Source organism: Centroberyx affinis, unplaced genomic scaffold (assembly GCF_046629955.1).
Source record: "Centroberyx affinis isolate AG114_WGS23_722 - 3 ecotype Tasmania unplaced genomic scaffold, CSIRO-AGI_Caff_v1 ptg001636l_1, whole genome shotgun sequence".
Taxonomy (NCBI): domain Eukaryota; kingdom Metazoa; phylum Chordata; class Actinopteri; order Beryciformes; family Berycidae; genus Centroberyx; species Centroberyx affinis.
The window spans coordinates 188,712-209,519 of NW_027280073.1; the positions used below are offsets into that span (position 1 = coordinate 188,712).

The 20,808-nt window shown below is 43.7% G+C and overlaps 1 protein-coding gene across 1 annotated transcript; it reads left to right on the forward strand.

Annotated features, from left to right (window-relative positions):
- The first annotated feature begins 357 nt into the window (after nucleotides 1–357).
- Nucleotides 358–14,993, forward strand: zc3h7bb (zinc finger CCCH-type containing 7Bb). Its single transcript, XM_071528214.1, has 21 exons — nucleotides 358–538; nucleotides 1,366–1,427; nucleotides 1,544–1,580; nucleotides 1,940–2,137; nucleotides 2,817–2,975; nucleotides 3,396–3,536; nucleotides 3,936–3,978; nucleotides 4,077–4,318; nucleotides 5,175–5,493; nucleotides 5,982–6,040; nucleotides 6,161–6,260; nucleotides 7,309–7,470; nucleotides 8,050–8,255; nucleotides 8,875–8,975; nucleotides 9,202–9,383; nucleotides 9,842–9,921; nucleotides 10,638–10,915; nucleotides 11,795–11,900; nucleotides 13,070–13,178; nucleotides 13,580–13,713; nucleotides 14,958–14,993. The coding sequence occupies exons 2-21, from the start codon at nucleotides 1,369–1,371 to the stop codon at nucleotides 14,991–14,993; spliced, it is 2,751 nt and encodes a 916-aa protein (XP_071384315.1). The 5' UTR covers nucleotides 358–538; nucleotides 1,366–1,368.
- Nucleotides 14,994–20,808: the final 5,815 nt, after the last annotated feature.

The following is a 20,808-nucleotide window of genomic DNA, read 5'->3' on the forward strand; positions in this document are numbered from 1 at the left end:
GTAATCTTTTTGGTAACTGTTGCTTTATTCAGACATGTAATTAATATTTTTTTCTTAATTTATTAGCCAAAGCTGTAATTTGTATATTCGAGAGAACAAGAAGTATGCACAAAATGCGTGACAGTTGACAGGTCAGTAGTTCACACGATTACATGTTCTTCGCTACTCCGCTCCCTGGGGCGCGCTCAAGCCGTCATTACAATATTTCCGACAGCACATGAAGGCAACATAATTCTGGCCTCTATCGCCCTCCTGTGCCCAAGCATCTCCTAGAAACTTGTTGCGATAGTTTTGCCAAAGAAGCTGCACTAGCCAAACAGTTAGCTAGTAGTAGCTAGCTAACGTTAGTCAGTTAACAGTATCCAGCTATCGTAGCGGTAAAAAAAAAAAAGCTAATGCTCCGTCCACATACCAATGATAGGGACAGTGAACTCACAAATATGCGCCCGGATATTGTTTGAAATTTGGCTGGTTATTTTTTCGAACATTATCGCCAACGATCCGTGAAGCTATCTGATCTGAAAAAGCAAACTACTCGGTGAGTTGTATTGCTAAGGGCCTCCGACTATTACCTGGGACTTGAAGCGGTGTAGCTAGTTAATTAGCTACCTGGCTAATGTTGGCTTCATGTGCAATGTAGACATGCTTGTCAGCTGAACTGTCATTTATGGTAATCTACTGACGTGACAAAATAATGCAACAAACTTCGTAAGCTATCTTTGCATTATTTCTAGCAAGTCACAGTGAATAGCTTTAGCTTGAGCGAGCTGGTGGTGTTAGCTAATCCTAACTACCGGCAAGGTAAACTGGACCCAGGTAACGGCTTCGTCCACAGTTATCCCACAGCATTTGGTACTAGCATCGCTGGCTATGTTGGAGCTGGCTCTAAGCTATCTGTCAGCTCGTTCATTACTAGCTAACGTTAGCTAACATTTTTACATTGTTGCATCGAAAAATTGGAAGGTACACACGGACAATTTCTAGAGTTTATTCGTCAACCTTTCTTCTAGCGCTAGTTACTAAGTCTGGCAATGTATCGCCCGGCGTAATTTTAAGATGAACGTAATGTTAGCTAACTGTTAGCCAACTTCACCGCTAGCTCTACTTGGTCTCCCCGCTGTTTGTTTACGCAAGCCCGAGGATTGCTTAGCGTGTTTTAGCGGAAGGCCTTGGTTGCAATGGAGGAATGACTGCAAGCTTGAAAGTGGCACTCTTTGGAAACATTGATATAATTCTAATTATTAAAATACATATCTATCAAGATATTATGTGCATATATTTCGACCGTAGTTGTCAGAATTGTCTATGCTGTTATGCCAAAAGTTGTTTGAAGGTGTTGGAAGTTTACTTTCTCTTTGCCCTCAGGCCATGGATCCTGAAAGACAGAAACGAAGAGAGGAGATTCAGAAAGCAATGGGCTTTATCCAGTAAGTAAACAAGCAGTATCTACTTTTTTTTCTTTACAAAAAATGTGTTAACCTGTCAAATCACAGTGACATAAGGAACACACCCCTGACAGCCTCCGTCTCATTTCTATCCATAGGTCCTCACTGCCTTTCCCCGAACCAGAGAATTATGAGGTATCACACATTTTGGTTTCTTTTTAATTAATGACTCTTCTCTATATTGTTTTTGTTTGTTCACACAGTTGGCTGTGATAAAATGTAGCACATAATCATCCTTGGCATGTGTTTTTTCTCTTACTTCCTGGACTGGCTGTGAATTTGAGCTGGAACATTGTGATTTATCTTGACCTCAATCTTTTTCTCTCTTGGTTTCCTTGCCCCTGTCTTTCTTCCTCTTGTCTTTCTGTCCCTGTCTGACCCTCTCGTATTCCCTCTCCATTATTTTTGTGTCTGTTACCCTTTCCCTCCCTCTCTCCCTCATTCTTCACTGCTTTATCTCTCATTCCCCTCTCTCTACCCTCTCCCCCCCTCAGGCATTCCTGACCCAGTTGGTGTGTAACTTGCTGGATGAGGGCAACACGGTATTTCGAGACGGGGACTGGCGTCAGGCGACACAGCACTACGGGGAGGGGATCAGCGTGGCCCGCTACGCCCAGGCCGAGGCACTCGTCATCCCCCCCGAGCTGCTGGAGAGCCTCTACGTCAACAGGGCCGCTGCGTACTACCAGATGGTGAGGGAGAAGACGCCGGGTCACATGCAGATGTTCACATTAGTGTGGACAAGTAGAAAACACACTGGAGAGTGGCGTTTTTTATTCTGTTCACAGATCAGTGGAGTATAAAACTTCACTAAAACAGTTAAACCAACAGAAACCAACATCTGTCTCAAACAACACATGCAGTGATTAAAGGTGCTACATGTGGCATTTTAACATCAGTAAGACATTAATGACTTAAAAAACGAGACCATCACTGAGAAGATTCTTCTTCTCAGTGATGGTCTTCACCATCAGTTTGACAATGATATATAGATGTCCCAGATATATGGCCAACGTGCTCTGACCACGTTTTTAAAAAAGAGGGATTTGGTGCTCGCAGTAGAGGACAATATGTAAACAAAGTAATTTTACCTGGTCACTTCATAAAGACTACCTGAAGTAAGGTCGACTCTGAGGAAGCCGCTTAGTCAAAACATCAGTCACTGTCTTGCAATACACGTTTCATTCTGCATTATGGGCTTGGCAGTCTGTTTTTTCTTTATTACATTGATCTCTTGTAGCAGCTTCAGTTGAGCCCAAATCACTGGTCTGTCTGTGTAACCTGACACTGTCAGTCTCTGATGCTTAATCCTCACATTTCTTGCTCTCACTCTGTAACTGTTTTTTTCCCCTGTTTCTCTCCGGGTCTCAGAGGGAGTACGAGCGCGGCGTTCAGGACTGCGACAGCGCGCTGTGTGTGTCGGAGGGCAGCCGCAGGGCTTTGTACCGCAAGGCGCTCTGTCTGAGGGAGCTGGGACGACTCCGAGAGGCCTACGAGTGTGGGACCAGATGTCTGCTCACAGCACCGCACGTACGTTATCTACACTAAAAATATCCATTCAAAAGACATTCTGCTGCGTCATTTGAAAGGATAAGGAGAATTACTTTTTGCTAGCTGTACGTGATTATTTTTAGCAAGCGTTAGCAGCATGGTTGGGGTCAATTTATCTTCTGTTCAGTTAATTCAAGAAGTGTTTTTTTTTTCAGAGTTAAAAAAACTGGAAATATTTAGCTATTTTTGTTATGTTTACATATTGAATTGAGTGACTTAATTTGATTTCTTAGACGACTTCAAAAACTCATTAAGCGTGATTAAAATCATGGACAACATTACAGTGAAGTCAGGGACATATTACTGTTCCTCATGATATTTCACCTGAAAGTAAATTATCCTTAAACCTAGTTGCACCCTGGTTAATGACACCTCTTGTTTTTCTAATCCCTCCTCCAGGATAGGCAGGTGAGCGACCTGGCCCAGGATTTGGCCACCAAACTGGGCCTGAAGGTGCGTAAGGCCTACATCAGCCCTCAGGCCGAGTCCACAGCCGCAGGAGGGGAGAGTCACGGGGAGACTTCCCCACCCACAGGAGAGGTTGGTGCTGCTCTCACCATGCAGAGCTACATACTGGTAGGGCTGGGCAGTAATTCAATATTATCGTTTATTGTCTTTCAGTGGAATCATATTGTGATGATATGCTGATTTTGAGATATGACACACGATTCTGTTGTTTAAACTTATGATAACAAGCAAATTTTATTTAAAAAGTCTGACAAAATGAGTTCTGAAACATTTAAGGAATATAATTAGAAAATTTCCGTTTTGTTTGACATCACACCAAACATTAGCATTTGTGGGATGAACATTAATTCGATTTTTTTATGTGATTTTGCATACGTGAGACATATTATGATACTGTATATTGATTCTGTTCTGACTGAAGTATTGGATGAGATGGTATTAGTCTGATTCTTTTGTTCTTTTCTTCTTTAGACTTCCTCTAATGGGCTTGAATCGTTAAGTGACATTGGACCAGGTACGGCAAACAATCAACATTTCCGTTCCCACCTAGATCCACATCTGTTCCCTCTGTTCATCCCCTTTTCTCTCTCCCCCCCCCCCCCTCCTCCTCAGCGGACCTGTCCAGCGCCCAGTGTATCCCCGCTCCTCTGGCCACGCCCATCCCCGTCAGCGACGACCCCGCCACCCCTGTGGTGACGCCGTGCGCCGACCTGTCGGAGAGCCCCAGCAGCCAGGGCCTGCCCCCCATGCCCTACTCCGTCCCCGTGTCGGAGCACATCGAGGAATGCAGCAGCAGCGTCATCAATGACGAGCTGGACAGCCTGCTGGACTGCATCCCCAAGAAAGTCAGCGAGGTGAGCGGAGGAGAGACGGGCGGGAGAAAAGATTCAGTTTTAAAATGTCTTAAAGGTGGAGGATTTTTCACTTTCCTACAATTTTATGTCATAACCCTGAGACTATGAAATGCGTCTGTGAAGTTTTTTCAAAATAATTTATGAATATTTTGAGTAATTTATTCCCTCGCGCCCCTCTCGCACCTAAAGAGCTAAAGTCCACTTTTGGTGGTGTTTCTAGCTGATTGGCTGGCAGTACTAGAGGCCCCGCCCTCCTCCTACCCCAAAAGTAAGATGATTGGTTGCTTCCAGTAAAGTCGGCTTTCTACGCAGCAACCGGACTGTGTTCTCCTTTTCCCAGTTAAGATGCGTCATTTTTTTCTAAATACAATTTTGGCAAAACATCAAATAGTACAATTTTCACTTTTTTTTTTCTGTGAACAAGGAACATCCAAGAGTTTAAAGCCCATGGAAAACATGAGATTATTCCTTTCTAAAGATACACTCTCCTTTTAGCTAATATTATCTAAAGTCAAGGAAGGCCATAAACTGTCTTGAATGCAGTTAAATAAAGGATTTTAAGTCTCCCATTCCGTTTTAGAGATCTTAAACAAAATGTGTGGTTTCTTGGTACTCCGGTTTTCTGGTGAGAGATCAGCCCAGTCATGCAAACCTAGAAGGGCTACAGTTGTTTTCATTATTCATCATGTTTGGGAGTGGGCAATCCATGTAAAACAGTTGGAAAGCAGAGAGGGAAACAGGGAGAGACACAGGAGATAAAGTGTATTGTTTTTTTTGACGTGGATGATTTAAGTATGTTGGATTGGTTGTCTCTCTGTCTGGACTGACGCTTCCCTCTCTCTGTCTCCTGGTCCAGAGTCCGGTCCAGGGTGCCATCCCCACCAACCTGCCCAACACAGCGGTGGGTCTCCGGCCGCCGTACTCCCCCAGCCTCCCGGCCCCGTCTCCCCAGCTTCCCCCCGCCTTCTTCAGCTCCTCCGTCAGCCAGATGGCCTCTCTGGAGCCGTACACCTCGCTGGCCCAGAGGGACCAGGGCTCCACCCAGGCGCAGGACGCTCTGGGAGGCTTCTCCCCAGGAGCTGGGGACGGGGAGGGGAAGGGAGTGGGCGGGGCTGGAGGCGTCGCTGGCGGCCTGGACTCTCTGTCTGAATACACTCTGCCTGGTGAGCAAATGGGTGAAAATCTTCATCTCAGTGTGTCTTTTTATCTGATTTAGGGGGGGAAAATCCTTGCTACCTCACTTTGGTGACTCCAAAAGGCATTGGAAGTAACTGAAAATGTTTAACTTCAATTGTTATTATTACATCTAATTATGGATGATTATTAGAATCTGTAAGATAAAGTCTTATTACTACATTGATCATTGTTCCAATTGGGGATGAAGTTACTAAATCAGCCACAGCTGCCATGTTGTAGCATCCTGACCAAGTGTATTTTCTCAGCTTGCCCTTGCTTACCCTGAACACAATTCCTAGGGAGCTGGCTTCAACTTGAGTGTGTCAGCAGCAGACAACATTGGGCGGGTCTCTGTGTGTGTGTGTGTGTGTGTGTGTGTGTGTGTGTGTGTGTGTAAAGTCAGCATTATCACTGTGTGTGTGTCAGCATCATTGCAGCAAGGCGGTACACTGTCTGACATCAGTGTCCTTGTGTCTTTGGTCTCCAGGGGGACGAGTGTCTCACAGCTTCATTCCTGGGGTGCGCAACCACAACGCTACACATGCAGTGAGTAAAGTGTATACACACACACACACACACACACACAGAGAGACAGTAGTTATATTCTTTCCATCATCTCTTGTGAAGCACACCTAAATACTAACTCCTTATCCTCTTCTTCCTCAGAACGGTCCAGCAGGAACCAACCTCTCGCTGCTCTCCAGGAATCCTCTGGCAGCCACACACGAGTTTCGTCAGGCTTGCCATGCCTGTTACAGCCGAATAGGTTTGTTCACATGGCCGACATCCGAGCCGCTTCCCCTCCTGTAGTCGCTGTTTTGTCCTGTCCTGATCCTCTTGATAAATCATGATATTGTTTTCAGTGGGGTTTTGTTCTCTTCTCTCTCTCTCTCAATGCACGGTTAGATTTTTTTTTTTAACATTGCTAGCTTTTGGCCAGCTTTATTTGTCCACCCTTTTTCAAAATGTTCACTGTGGGAGGTTTCAGCGACGTTTCCTCCTTCCGTACACCAACTGTGCACTGTTATGTCAGCTGCAAAATGCCAAATGTTCCGATTAATCATTTAGTCTATAAAATGTCAAGAATGATGACAAATGCCTATCACAAGTTTGTAGAACCCAAAGTGATGTCTTCAAATGTCTTACTCACTCTGACCAGCAGCTAATACAACCCCAAAGTATTAATTTTATATGATATGAAACAGAGAAAAGTAGCAAATCATAGTGAAGCATTCATTCAATCATTCAGTCATTTGTGAAGCAGCAAATGTTTGGTATTTTTACTTGATAAATGACATGAAAACTACAATCAGTGAATTTTCTGTTGATCGATTAATTGACTAACTGTTTCGGGCCCTGCAGATAGATTCTGGTCATTTTGTGCTATAGGGCAGTGATTCTCAACCTTTTTCATATCGAGGACCCATAATTTAGTCCACATTAGGGCCATGGACCCCCATTTGATGAGATTCTGTCACTCAAACCCAAATCTGAGATTATTTTTAGATTATTGTTAGATATGATTTTGTCCAGAATTCCATGACTATCTGTATTGTAGGTAGAGAGATAACAGAGAAACTATGATCAAAACAGTCATTCTCCTACATTCTCTAATTGTGTTAACTTCTTGTAAATGAAATAATGGTGAAGTTTAACAATTCATCTTTTTACCGGGGACCCCCTGGAACTTCCTCAAGGACCACTGGTGGTCCCCATACCCCACGTTGAGAACCACTGCTATAGGGCGTGTTAAATCTTTACTTATTGCTCCTCCAGCAGTGTAACCAAACCTCTCTGTCTCCTCTTGCTCCCAGGTCCGCGAGTGATGGACTACCAGTATCAGCCGGAGGCGGCTCATCGCTGCAAGAGAGACGTGCTGCTGTGCCGCCTCAAAAACACAGACGACCCCAACTGGAAGAGGGTCCGGCCCCGGCCCGCACGAAACAACTTCCTGGGGGCGTTCGTACTCTGTAAAGGTGTGTTTGCATTTGGAGTGAAATGGCTGGACATATATTTAGAGTGAGAAATAAACACTGGTCAAATGATGGTAAATTTTGCCGGAGGCTGGTAAGTTTGTCTACTCCTCCAGCCCCTTTGTCGGGCCAGCAACCATCATTTGGAGGTCTGTCTGTTCTAAAACAAGGGAACAACATCTCCCATGAATCATGCAGTCCCCCTCATGGCTAATCAGTAATAAATATGTGACCCTGTTTTGACCTGTGACTGTAACGGTGTTCTTTTGAAAAAGCTGTAGTGCAGTGGTAAGGTGGATCATTTTCTCAAGTTTGGTCAAAATCCAATCAGCGGTGCCTGAAATCTGATGTGTGACGGACAATGGAAGGAGGCAGATCCATAATTAAGAAAATTTTACAACATTTTGACAAAAATTAACCACACTAGTCCCTAAAAAGGTAGTTTTGTGCCTCATTGAATACAATTGAGTCCTATTTTTTTGTTCCTTCCTCCTAATATCTACTACTACTATCTTTATTCCTCTTCCCCTTGTTATTCTCCCTCATCTAAACCGCTCCTCTCCCTCCTCTCTGGTCCCACAGAGGTGCAGGAGCGGCAGGAGTGCCAGTACGGGGAGAACTGTACGTTCGCTTACTGCCAGGAGGAGATCGACGTGTGGACCCAGGAGAGGAAGGGCGCGCTGAGCCGGGAGCTGCTGTTCGACCCGCTGGGCAGCACCGAGCGGCGGGCGCTCAGCGTCACCAGGCTGCTGCAGCTGCACATGGGCATGTTCATGTTCCTCTGTGAGGTGAGAGCGAATAGAAGTACATTCACATGTGCCAACTGTACTAACTCAAAACACAACTGCCTTTGTTCACTGTAAGCAATTTGTGGCAAACCTGTTTGTTAAAGTCACAATTAAATGGAAAAATGACTTTTTCACCTTGTTAGCTAATTCTCCATATCATAATGCCAACCTATTAAACTACAAAATGTACAAAACTTTTATTTTCTAGGCATATTTTTAGTGGTTACTACTCATCGACATAGAAACATGCGAAGAGTTTAGTATTCTGCTCATACACGTTTAAAATATCTGTGCCATTTGGATTGATATACAAAAATGACACCTGATTTATTATTTAGTATTTGTCCATTTTAAGGTTTAGAAAAGCTCTAAAATGTTGAAAATGATAATGTAACATTCAATCTATTTAACAGTGTTTTTATTGAGAAAATCAATTGAATATAATCTGATTCTATTAAACAAAGCAGATGGCATCTATAATTGCTATTGCAGAATGAAATGTGCTTTCTTTCAACAAACAACGACATCAGAACAAGAATCAGAACCAGTAGCAAGTTGCAACCAAAGTGTTCCGAAGTGTTCCAACCAAATCGATCACCATTTCCTCCTCTCTCCACAGGAATGTTTTGACAGTAAGCCTCGCATCATCAGCAAACGCAGCAAAGAAAACCTAGCCGTGTGTTCGAACCTCACGGCTCGACACCCGTTCGACGACAACAAGTGAGTCTAGAGTCTGAGTCTGAGGAAAATGAACACAGGAAAACATCTTTGCCCAAATGAGCGGTTACATTTATATACACAGTGAGAAAACACAGAAGCCAAGGGATAAAAACACCGATAAAATGAGTCATTTTGAGCTATAAGGCAGTACAAACCTAACTTATTGACCCTATAAGGAATCAACATCGATAAAGCTGTTACCAATTCCTACCTCTGCCCGCTGCAGGTGCCTGGTGCACGTGGTGAGGTCGGCCAACGTGCGCTACAGTAAGGTGCGTCCCCTGCACCCCCTCTGCCAGTTCGACGTGTGTCGCCATGAGGTTCGCTACGGCTGCCAGCGCGAAGACAGCTGCTCCTTCGCCCACTCCGTCATAGAGCTCAAGTGCTGGGTGCTGCAGCAAGACACCGGTGGGTACAACACACACACACACACACGCACACAAACACACTCTTATATGACAGTTGTCTCAGCTGTTTTGTTAAAAAAAATTTGTGTCTCTCTGACCTGTTTCCCTTCCCCTTTCAGTCAAATCAATAGAGCTTTATTTAACCCACATGGTGCAATTTAAATTTCTCTTAACTGGGGCTGCACAATTAATTTTGCTTAATCTTAAACACAGTTTTACTTTCCACAGTTGTAGAATACTGGCATATTGGCAATATTTAAAAATCACATTTAGTATGTATGCTATATTTGAAAATATTCAAGATGATAGAGAAGTGCAGTGAAATAATTTTGTCCCCCACATGATTGAGACTAATTATGGTGACTAATAATTGGGATCACAGTATCCAGCAAAGTAATTTCGATTATCATTGAAGGCATTTTCGTGCAATTCTACTCTGAGCTCCTGATGTTCCCGCAGGTATCACCCATGAAGAGATGGTACAGGAGTCCAAGAGACACTGGCACAGGCTGGAGCAGAACGCCCAGAAACAGCAGAAGGTGAGACAGCAAAGGACACTGGGAGGGCAGGGCATCCAGACAGTCTGAAGAGAATAAAATGACTTGGTACATCACAGAATGCAATTACAGATAGATTATTGGGTGAGATGTTGAGGGTAAAAGGTGCGATCGCACCTACAGGTTGTTTTCTTGGGTTTGAACCATAGTGGAAAAGTTCAGTTTGTTGCATTTTTGTATTTGGTTCATTTAGGTTCACACTGACCAATTACAAGCAAACCAGAGCTTGTAAACAAAAGTCACATGACTCACAAGTAGCTCATTTATTGGACAGAGCTTTGGTAACCCGTCAACCCACCCCATCAAATCTGATTTCAGTCCCTGTAACTTTATCTAAGCATGCTGGACTTGTATGCTCTCTTCTTCTCTGGTGTTCATACCAGTTAAGAACACATGAAGAAGTAGCTGAATATGAGCATCAGTCCAGACTGCAGTTTGCCTTCAGTTAATTTGTGATGCTGGGCTGTCACTGCTGATGGCCAAATATCTTGATAACCCCAATATCACAGTTGGTCTCACCCACCTCCCTTTCCTCTAGCATCCAGGCTGGGTTTTCTATATACAGCCTCACCCTAAATAGCACTGTCTAGATATACAGTTGCCCTCATTAATTTGTTTTTACTGCACTATGGCAAAATGGAGCAAGTGAAAATTGACTCCTCTATTTGGATCGATGTTTCTCTCTCTCTCTGTTTCAGCCTATGCACATCCCCCACCAGAGCAGCAGCGTCACCGCAGGAGGAGTAGGGGGGATGGGGGGAGGCGGTGGAGGAGGGGGAGGAGGAGTAGGGGGAGACGGCATTGGGGGGGGCGGAGTGAGCTCGGTGGGGGGGATGGGAGGGGTGGGAGCGGCGGCGGGGAGGGGGCGGGGTCTCAACCTGAAGATGAAGTTTGTGTGCGGCCAGTGCTGGAGAGACGGACAGGTGAACGAGCCAGACAAGAACCTCAAGTACTGCACCGCCAAAGCACGGCACAGGTGAGACTGGTCACACACACGCACGCACACACACACACACACACACACACACACACACATACACACACACCACCAGCAGTGTTTTCCCACAGGTCAAAGCAATATGATGCAGTAAAGTTGCCACAATGCCAAAATATTGACTTTCACTGTGTTCAGACAGCAGGCAAGTTGGGTTTGTTTTTCAAGGCTGACTTTGCACATTTGTAAGTGACTAGATCGGATTTGTGTGTTTAGACAGTGTAATCGTTTACTGTCATTACAAGCTTGGTGTCTATAGTAACGACACAGGCGTGCACACGTAGCCCAAGTGCGCATTTTCTGTCCAACAACTCCGGGTGCTGCAACAAGCTAGCAACATGAAAGTTTGGCCGTTACTTACTGTTTTTATCAGGCATTTTTTAGTCGTGGTGCAGAAAGTATTCGTGAGCGGAGGCATGAAACCTCATCATCTGTCCAGGCACCGCTATTCTCCTCCTGGCTCTCCTCCATGTTTGTCGTTGTCTGCTCTTCTTGTTGCAATGTGGAACATCAAATATGCGATGGGGAAAAACACTTGAAATCTGATCTGAGTGGTCAGAGATGCGATTTGAATCACATTTCAAACCCACATACAAATGTGGTTTAAATCTGATCTGAAAAGATCAGATTCCAGACTCTTCAGACTTGAGGAAAAAAGATCTGACTTGTAGCTGGACACAGGATATGAAACTGGGCTGGTATTGGCCTCCTTTCATGAGACTGCAGTGTCCTTGTTTATTTTATCAAAATGCCTGAACCGTGATAGCTGATATATTTATTATGTTCAGGTCTGCATCTCAACATCAAAGTTACCTGAAATAACCTGAAGTTTGTCTGAACTTATGTTTGCTCTCTCTCCAGCTGGACTAAGGAGCGACGGGTCCTGCTGGTAAAATCATTTGAGAAGAAGAAATGGGTCGTCGTTCGGCCTCTGCCCTTCTCCCGCACCTACCCACAGCAATATGATGTGAGTTCCTCCTCTTCCCTCTCTCCTTCTCCTTCACTCCATCACTCCTTGTCTTCCCCTCTCTCCTTCTCTTCCTTCTCTCCTCCCCTTTCCCTCGCTCTCTCCTCCCCTTCCCGTCCATCTCTCCTTCTCCTTCCCCTCCATCTGTCCTTGTCTTATCTTCCCTCTCTCCTTCTCTTCCCTCTCTCCTCCCCTTCCCCTCTCTCTCTCCTTCTCCTTCCCCTCCATCTGTCCTTGTGTTATCTTCCCTCTCTCCTTCTCTTCCCTCTCTCCTCCCCTTCCCCTCTCTCTTCTTCTCCTTCCCCTCCATCTGTCCTTGTCTTATCTTCTCTTTCCTTCTCTTCCCTCTCTCCTCCCCTTCCGCTCTCCTCCCCTTCCCCTCTCTCTCTCTCCTTCCCTTCCACTCCATCTGTCCTTGTCTTATTTTCCCTCTCTCCTTCTCTTCCCTCTCTCCTCCCCTTCCCCTCTCTCCTCCCCTTCCCCTCTCTCCTCCCCTTCCCCTCTCTCCTCCCCTTCCCCTCTCTCCTCCCCTTCCCCTCTCTCTCTCCTTCCCTTCCACTCCATCTATCCTTGTCTTCCCCTCCATCTCTCCACCCCCCCCCCCCCCCCCTCTTAATGGCAGGTGTTGTGGTAACCCTCTCCACCCCTATAAGCTCTGTTGTCTGATTCTTCAGAGTGTTTTCCTATTGAGTAACAGCATTCCCCACTGGTTGACCCGGAGCCGTCTTTCAGATCATATGAGAGTTTGTTACTTAATCATCACTTACGAAACGGTCCGCACTCCTACATGTATTCCATATTCTTGGAGTATAAATGCATCATTAAATCATAAAAAATGACTCGAGCACGCTGGTGTTGTTGCTACTTCACTTTATGTGGAAATAATTGCCAACGTTTCGGTCACAAGATCTTCATCAGGGCTTATGAAACAGATGAAATGGAAAGTGAGTTTTGAAAGCCAAAAATCTCAGGGCCTGGTTAAGTAATCATTGAGTTATTGGTACTGATCAATAACTCTATCAACCCCCTACAGATATATTGTGAAAAATGTTACTTATTGCCCTTTTAAGTCACCAAGAAAATGATGTTTTGGTGTTACAAGAACAGTGAACAGAAACATTTTTGCACTGTGTAATGTAACCCGTGTCTGTGGGCTTCGTCTCACCCAGATGTGCGTCCATGTGATGAAGCAGAAGAAGTGCCACTATATTGGGAACTGCTCGTTCGCCCACAGTCTGGAGGAGAGGGACGTCTGGACATACATGAAGAACAACAGCTGTAAGCTCCTGCGTCCACCAGCCACATCGATATATAACGTTTACACACGTTGCAGAAATTCCCCTCGTTGACCTTTCCTAGAATCACTGTCTATAGAGATATGTGTTATTGGATTTCAAAATCATACAAGGAAAAGTGGTGTATTATCTATCTGTCTGTCTATCTGTCTGTCTTTTTATTTATCTGTCTGTCTTTATCTGTATCCATCTGTCTCTCTCTCTCTGTCTCTCTATCTCTCCATTGATTGCTGTTGTTGTTCAGCTGAATGTAACTCTCGAACTGAAGGTCATTGAGCTCGTCTTCCCCTTCCCTCCCTCTCTCTCTCTCTCTCTCTCTCCCTCTCCCTCTCTCTCTCTCTCTCTCTCCCTCTCTCTCTCTCTCTTCCCCTCGTTCCTCCACAGTGAGAGACATGCAGCAGATGTACGACATGTGGCTGCAGCTCACCAATCAGAACAGGCGTACAGACGGCTCCGTCTTGACCCCGCCCCCGGAGGAGAAGCAGGTCACCATGACAGCAGACTACTCAGAAAGCATGGTGAGTGGCTGCTAACAGTAACAACAGAGCTGAAACCTGCTTGGGTTGCTGCAGGAGATTTCCCTCCTGACATTTTCCCTCCGGTTTTTTAAATGAATAGGAATGAAACGCTCATCTCATACAGCGTTTCAACTGATGTTATTGATTCCTTTTCCCTCATTTAAACAATGATACTGTACATTATCCTGCTTATTTCATGGCTGCTTCCCATTAATCATTTGGCACAAAATATTGATTTAAAATGATTTTATTACAAGATAAACTGATTTACAAGCCTCCGCCAAAAAAATAGTTCAGCAGGACTGCAACCATAGAAACACCTGTAGCTAGCATCAAAGGGCTACACTGTAGCAGAACTGTAACCATAGCAACGTTTGTTAAAATTACCATTCAGCCTCTAACCGCCAATCAATCAAATTCAAATTGGAATTATAAAATTGGAGAATTCTCCCATTTTTTTTAATGCTTTAATGGTTTTTTAATTGCTTAGCCGAGTGTCGGAGTAATGTCTTTTTGCCACAAGGTGTTGCCCGGTAATTTGATTAGAAATTCAACTAATCTTATTGACTGTGGAGTGATTTGATTAGAGTTGAAACAGCGGTGTGTTAATCAGAAATAACAGACCTCAGAATGCTTCATCGAGCAATCAGAATTGAATATTATATTATTATATATATAATATATACAAAGCCGTGTAATGAAATACTAGTGATTTATGATTTGTAATGACTTTCTCTCCTATGCGCTCTCTTCTCTTTCCTAAGAAACAAAAAAAGAAAAGACTAACATTACTTTGCTTTGGTCTGGCTTCAAACCACGTGTAACTTTGTAGCTGGTAACGTTTCTATGGTAACAGCGACCTGTCCGATTGGTGGGAGCACAATAAAGCTTGTGGGTAGTGTAGTATTTCACAAGGAATGCAGGAGTAAAACAGCATTTCTTAACACCGCAGTTAACATCAAATCACTTGATAACATAAAGTTGTTTCACAGTCTTATAGTTCATGGTAGGTCTACCTTACACTGTTAAAATGTTATGGCAGATAATCAAATTCCCTATGAGAGAAATGAATGGGAAATTTATTTGTGGAACCTGCTTTCAGCTTAATGGGTTTGAGTGGTTTTCATTTTAGCTTGCGGTAACTGGACTGTGCCTGTCTCTGTTTGCATATCACTGTTGGTGTGTGTTTGTGTGCGTAAGTAATACATGAGCTGTGTTGATGTGTGTGTGTGTGTATGTTCCAGGGAGGCCGGCGGCTGTCAGATGGGGACGACCTCTGAATGTTGCTGTGCTGAGGAGAAGCAGCGCTACAGACAGACAGACAGACAGACAGACAGACGGGCCTGCCTGCCACACCAGCTACTACAGAACAGTCTGTCATCATGTCAGGCCAGTCTGACCTCGTCTAGCATCTTAGCCAGCAGTATGAGAGCAGATGGATGCCCCAGACTCAACAAGACTGGCTGACCCTCCCCATACACACACACACACACACACACACACAACACAAAACACACACATATCACAGGCACCGATTCACACAAAGAAAAAGCTACGTTAGTGAAAATAATCTATTACCTTAGACGTTTTCTTTTTCTATCATGCTGCAGTTACACGCTGCATCTTAAGTTCCCCTCCAGCAGATTAAAACCCCATGAATTTCACTGTCAAAGCGGCAACAACTAGGTTTGCCTAGACTAAAATAACCAACAAGTGCACCCACGGTAGTTTTAAGTCTGTTTCTAGGGACTAAGCGTCTGTGTCCGCCTGGAACCTCCTTTCTTTGTTTTTTTTTTTTTTTTAAGCTCGTAGCGCTGAAAAGAAGCTCAGGGGACGCGCTGGTCGTGGCTCTCCAAGTCGCTTAGCAATTATTGAAAATTTGTTCAAAGTTGATACTTCTGAGCGCCGAAAACGCGAAGCCCTCAGCACTGTCGGGAACGTGCCGCGGGGCGTCTATTCAATCGAAAACCGACGAGGAAACGAAGCCGGCGCTGTACAGAGAGGTTCTCGGTGGACACGCCACACACGCTCAGTAAACACCAAATCCTTGTGGGGAAACGTAGCGAGAGGGTTGAAAAGAGAGAAATCTGCAGATGAATGGTTTTGAACTTTTTTTTTTTTTTTTTTCCAATGGGAGTTGTACTTCCCTCTTATATTGTCTGCCATATTGGTAGAACGCTATGAATGTAACGCCTGCACGGGCCTTTAAAAATGAGGAAAGTCAGTCATTTAAAACATTACTATGGTTGTGGAATGTATTCAAGTATACATACCCCAAAACCAAACTTACGTAACGGTCGAGTTTCCTCTTCTCCCCTCTTTATTGATAGAAAAAGCCCCCCTAGACAGACATAGCTGGTTTTGTAATCATGCCAACCGGTCCTGCATGGGACGAGCACACACACACACACACACACACACACGCACACATTCACACGTTAACCTTTCAGCCGCCGTCAGCCTGCGTCCAGGTAAATCTGTGCATGCTTGAATTTCAGCTTCTCTGGGCATAAAAGAGAGAAGAAAAAAAAAACAGCAGTAAATGCCTGAAACGAATCGCCTGTTGTGCGTCTGAGAAGTCGAAACTTCAGTAGCAGAAGCACAGAAGGAAAGTGGCTGAGCGTTCGTTGCCAAAGCGGCTAAGAGGCTGTTCAAGCCGTCGCGCCGAATCGGCTCGGTATGCGGCAGAGAAGCGACTGCAGCACATGTACAGTTTCCTGGCTACAGCAATTAGATCAGTTCAGACCGCAGATGCCCATTAAGAAATAACGACCCCACTTTGACCGAAGCACAGCGCCGCCGACTGCAGTGTGCAGAAGACTTGAGTTCCCAGTAAAAGAGAAGAGGTATTATTGTATGAAAAGAGACTTAACTTTATGTCCGGATGAATTGCGCTTGCGAAGGCTGAAAAGCTCCATAGCTGCTGATGAAAAGAATGAGACTGAAGATGATTAAGAATATATTTTTTTATGAACGATTATGAAGATATTTAAGATTATTTGAAAGTAAGGGCAAGACGCCACGTGTTCGGTTGAAGTGGGGTCGTTATTTCACCGAGGAAAAAAAAAAAGAAATCGCGCTCCCATAGCCTTCAGTGGAAACCTGTGTTCCTCATTCGCACCCAGATGTTATGTTCCTGATAGCTAATGGTAGCCCCCAAGATAACTTTTCACTATGGGAAAAACTGCTAGCTTGGGACAGGGAAATGATTAGCACCATATATTGTGCCTATAAACAACACATACACACGTAAACACACACACACACACACACACACAAAAACATGCACACACACACGGAAAGGCAGGATATCTATTGCCATCTTATTCTAGCCTGCAAAGTGGACAGATGTGATGGAGGTATGTCTATATTCAGATACATATACACACAATATATTATACATATTTACAGATATTGGTATACTACTAATAATAATTGATAACTTAGCGGTTAAGCTTAATTAAATATATAACCTGAAAACCTTGTATTGATTACATAGAAGAACCTCTTGTTATTGAGCTATTGCTATATGACATGTATCGCTGAACTAGATGACAATAGTGATTTTTTTTTATTTAATTTTAATTTTTTTTTTGTAATTTTTGCTTGTGTGTGGGTCGTTCCAGACTGGGTTTATGTGACGGTGTTGCAGTAGAGGTTGGTTTGAGTTTGGCTTCAGGCTGAAGGTGTGGAAACGGATCACAGAGGGTTAAATCTCACACTGAGGGGAGAGGTGTAGAAATGAAGTCACACAGCTTGAGACTGGCTGTTTGTTGTTGTTGTTGCCATTACAAGTGCAGCAGATAAACTGAACATACAGAATATTGCATATTAGACGTACAGCACAGTGTATATCAGAATTTCGGATAAGCCAGATTGTTAATATTTTACATTTTAAGTATTTAGCCAACTTCTGCTGAGTGCGACTCGACAGTTAGCAAATTAGCTTCAATTTCTAGATCACCAAGATTACAATCGAGTAGGCGGAAATGCAGAAAAATAGGAGCTAGAGGTAGAAGAGATGTTTCTTTTTACCTCAAGATAAGAGAACATCAAACCACCAAAATGTTGTATGCACACACAAATCATCTGACTTCATGTCTAATCAGAGCTTTCACAGCCAACCTGCAGTGGATTTACCCTTAAATGCTGATCTTGGGTCAGTTTTGCTATTTGTTAATGGTTACCGTTTGGAAATGGAAGCTGATCCTAGTTCAGCTTGGAGCAGTTTGGTTAATAAGGCGATGACCGGCCCTGGTCTGGAGCGGCCCAGGTATTAGCTTCATTGAGGGAACGTATTACTACTACTCCTAGTATTATGATGAATATGATGACGATAATGATTGCTATCTATTGACTATTTCTATTTCTCTTCTATACGCTATTGATATATGTATATGTTAATTGCAATGTATAACTCTCTCTTTATATATGTATTCATGTATGAATATAATACTTAACGGTAAATAGGCGCCTATGTATGCAACAGAAAAGAAAGTCCTGTGTGGACGGTGCAGCTTCTGACGAGGAGGAAAGACATTTACTGTGAGGCTTTTGGGTTTCTAACCCAACAGGTGGTTACATCACTAATCACCCACCAGCAGCCACAGGTTGTTTATAGTACAGTGTATAGACGGTAGACCTGCCATATGTTTGATTTCCTCTATTTGGAGGCTTTAGGATTGTCTGGGCAGTAATTTGAGGCGACAATAATTTGAATTTTCATCTACCGATAATGTGATTTCTTGTTTCCCCCTTGCTGTGGATCCCACCAGCAAAGCTCACCGCTCACTACCTGTACATTTTTTATTTAAATTGGTTTGACAAGCAGCGACAGATGTGTGGCGGGGAAAAAAAGCATACATAGAGGCCTATATACTCCAGTATAGCGCCTTATTCGATATACTATACCTATAAGATGATACATACCCCTATTGTATAATCCTACTCTCTATATATACGATACCTATACCTATAATAATACTTAGACACCCTTATGAGGTAATTTAGATAAGAGATGGTGGTGGAGCCGTTTTGTTTTGTTTGTTTTTTGTTTTTTTTCTGTGGCTGTGGAAGAGTTTGCTGTGGTCAGTAATATATTTCCATCTTTTTATAGAGCGTGTTGGGTCGAGAAGGAGAATGAAATGGGAGATCCTTGCACTCTCGAATGCTCTAAACACTCAAATATTGTAATATTCAAGATATTAACGCTTGCAACCAGAGTGGGAAATTAACACCAGCCACCAGCCAAATGCCAGTAAATTTAGCTTGTGGCTTGAAAATGTATCTAGCTTTAGCAGGGAACCAATCATCACCTGGGATTTATTTAAAAATGTCTATTTGGCTGATGAAATACTGAATGTGGCTGGTGAATTTTGGGATTTACCAGCCTCTGTGGCTAGTTGACACTTGGAGAAATGTAAATCCTGCCAGAGTGAATGATTTTGGCAGGAAAGGTGTTTGTCGGAGCATTTGAGAGGACGCTCCTCTTCCATCGTTGTTGTAGAGGACAAAGGCCCATGCTGATGATGTGACTGACCTGCACAGACAACAAAAAAAACAAAACAACCTATGGATTCCTGTACTGCATGTTCTCTGTGTGCAGTTTAAAGGCAGGTGGATCATGACACAAAACGCAGCAGGCAGGCGGGCGGCTCGCTTACGTTGCAGTCCGGCCGGAACGCGGCGAGACCAGACCGGCGTGCTCCGACTTCACACCGTAGAGACGGGACGATGCGGTTAAACCACGATACGATACGATACCGCGATGTGGGGGTTCACGATTCGATACAACCACGATACGATGTAATGAATAAACGTTCAGTCACGACAAAGTCTGACTGTGCAGAATTATGTTTATTTCTGAGACACAAATCTTTCTAGCGATGGCATTGGCTCGCTAGAATGTAAACAACATTTTAAAAATGTCATTATAAAGTGACAATAATATAATTTCTATGGAGAGCTTGTGAAATTGTGATGGTCAAGCGTCTCATTTGTGATTACTACAGCAGAATAAAATGTAGCTAATATCACAATTAATTTTTCTGACCCACGATACGTAGTTACATTTCTGTATCGTGATATATCGAATTTCGCTTTGTCGTCCCGTCCCTGTCGCGCCGAGGATCCGATGACGGAGCACGCAGAGTTCTTGGATCTAGTTTTTTTTTTTTTTTTTTTTTTCCCAAGGTTCTCGCTACTGTATTCTTACACTAAAAAGGTTATTCTTCCCAAACGGCACGCTGCGTTAACCTTTAGCCTGCCGCGTTACGAGCTGTTTCCACCCGGCTGCAATACAAGAAACCTCAAACCTGTCGGGGCTGTCCCGCTGCCCGCCTGGTAATCTTTCACCCAGTCTGTAAGCATGCAAAGAACGGTGGCGTTTTGGTATAAGCTGCACAATCAACAGCCTTTTTTTTTTTTTTATTTATTTGTTGAAGGCAGAAGCTCCATGCTGACTTTTCGGGGAGATGCTGACTTTATTTCTGCCTTATCGGTGCCCAGCAGCATCTTATAAACCTTAAACCTTGGATTCAGCTGGCATGGCATGAGGCAACTAAATAGCACTGATTCAGAAAGTTCTAGCCATCTTCCACATAAAGCAAAACACGTGTCCAGTAGACGGTTGTTTCTCTCCCTGGGCGTGGTTTTCCAAAAAGTTGTTTGGCGTAAAAGAGTATCTTTGACCATTCGCTTGGAAACCAGTTTCTGTGCAACGCAAAATCGAATCCAGATTGTGTCGTTTGACTCCCGCCGCCAACACACACCTACACAGCCACATAAACACGGAAAATCTTAATGAATTTACATTTTTCGTTCACTATTAGAAATTGATGGATAGTTGAATTATTTTCAACAACTCGGATAAAGAAAACCAGGGTTTTAAGAAGTGAAAAAACAAGGCCTCTTTTTGTACTGTATTTTTACATTTTGTTGTTTTCGTTTTATCTTTTTGTCTTTGTTTTCTCTTTTCTCCTCCCTGGTTGGAAGTGAATCATGATCACATAAGTGGACCAAATCTCTTGAAAGCATTTAATAAACAGACTGTTTTAGAAAAGTGTGTATTTTTCCATTTTCTTTTTTTAACACCTG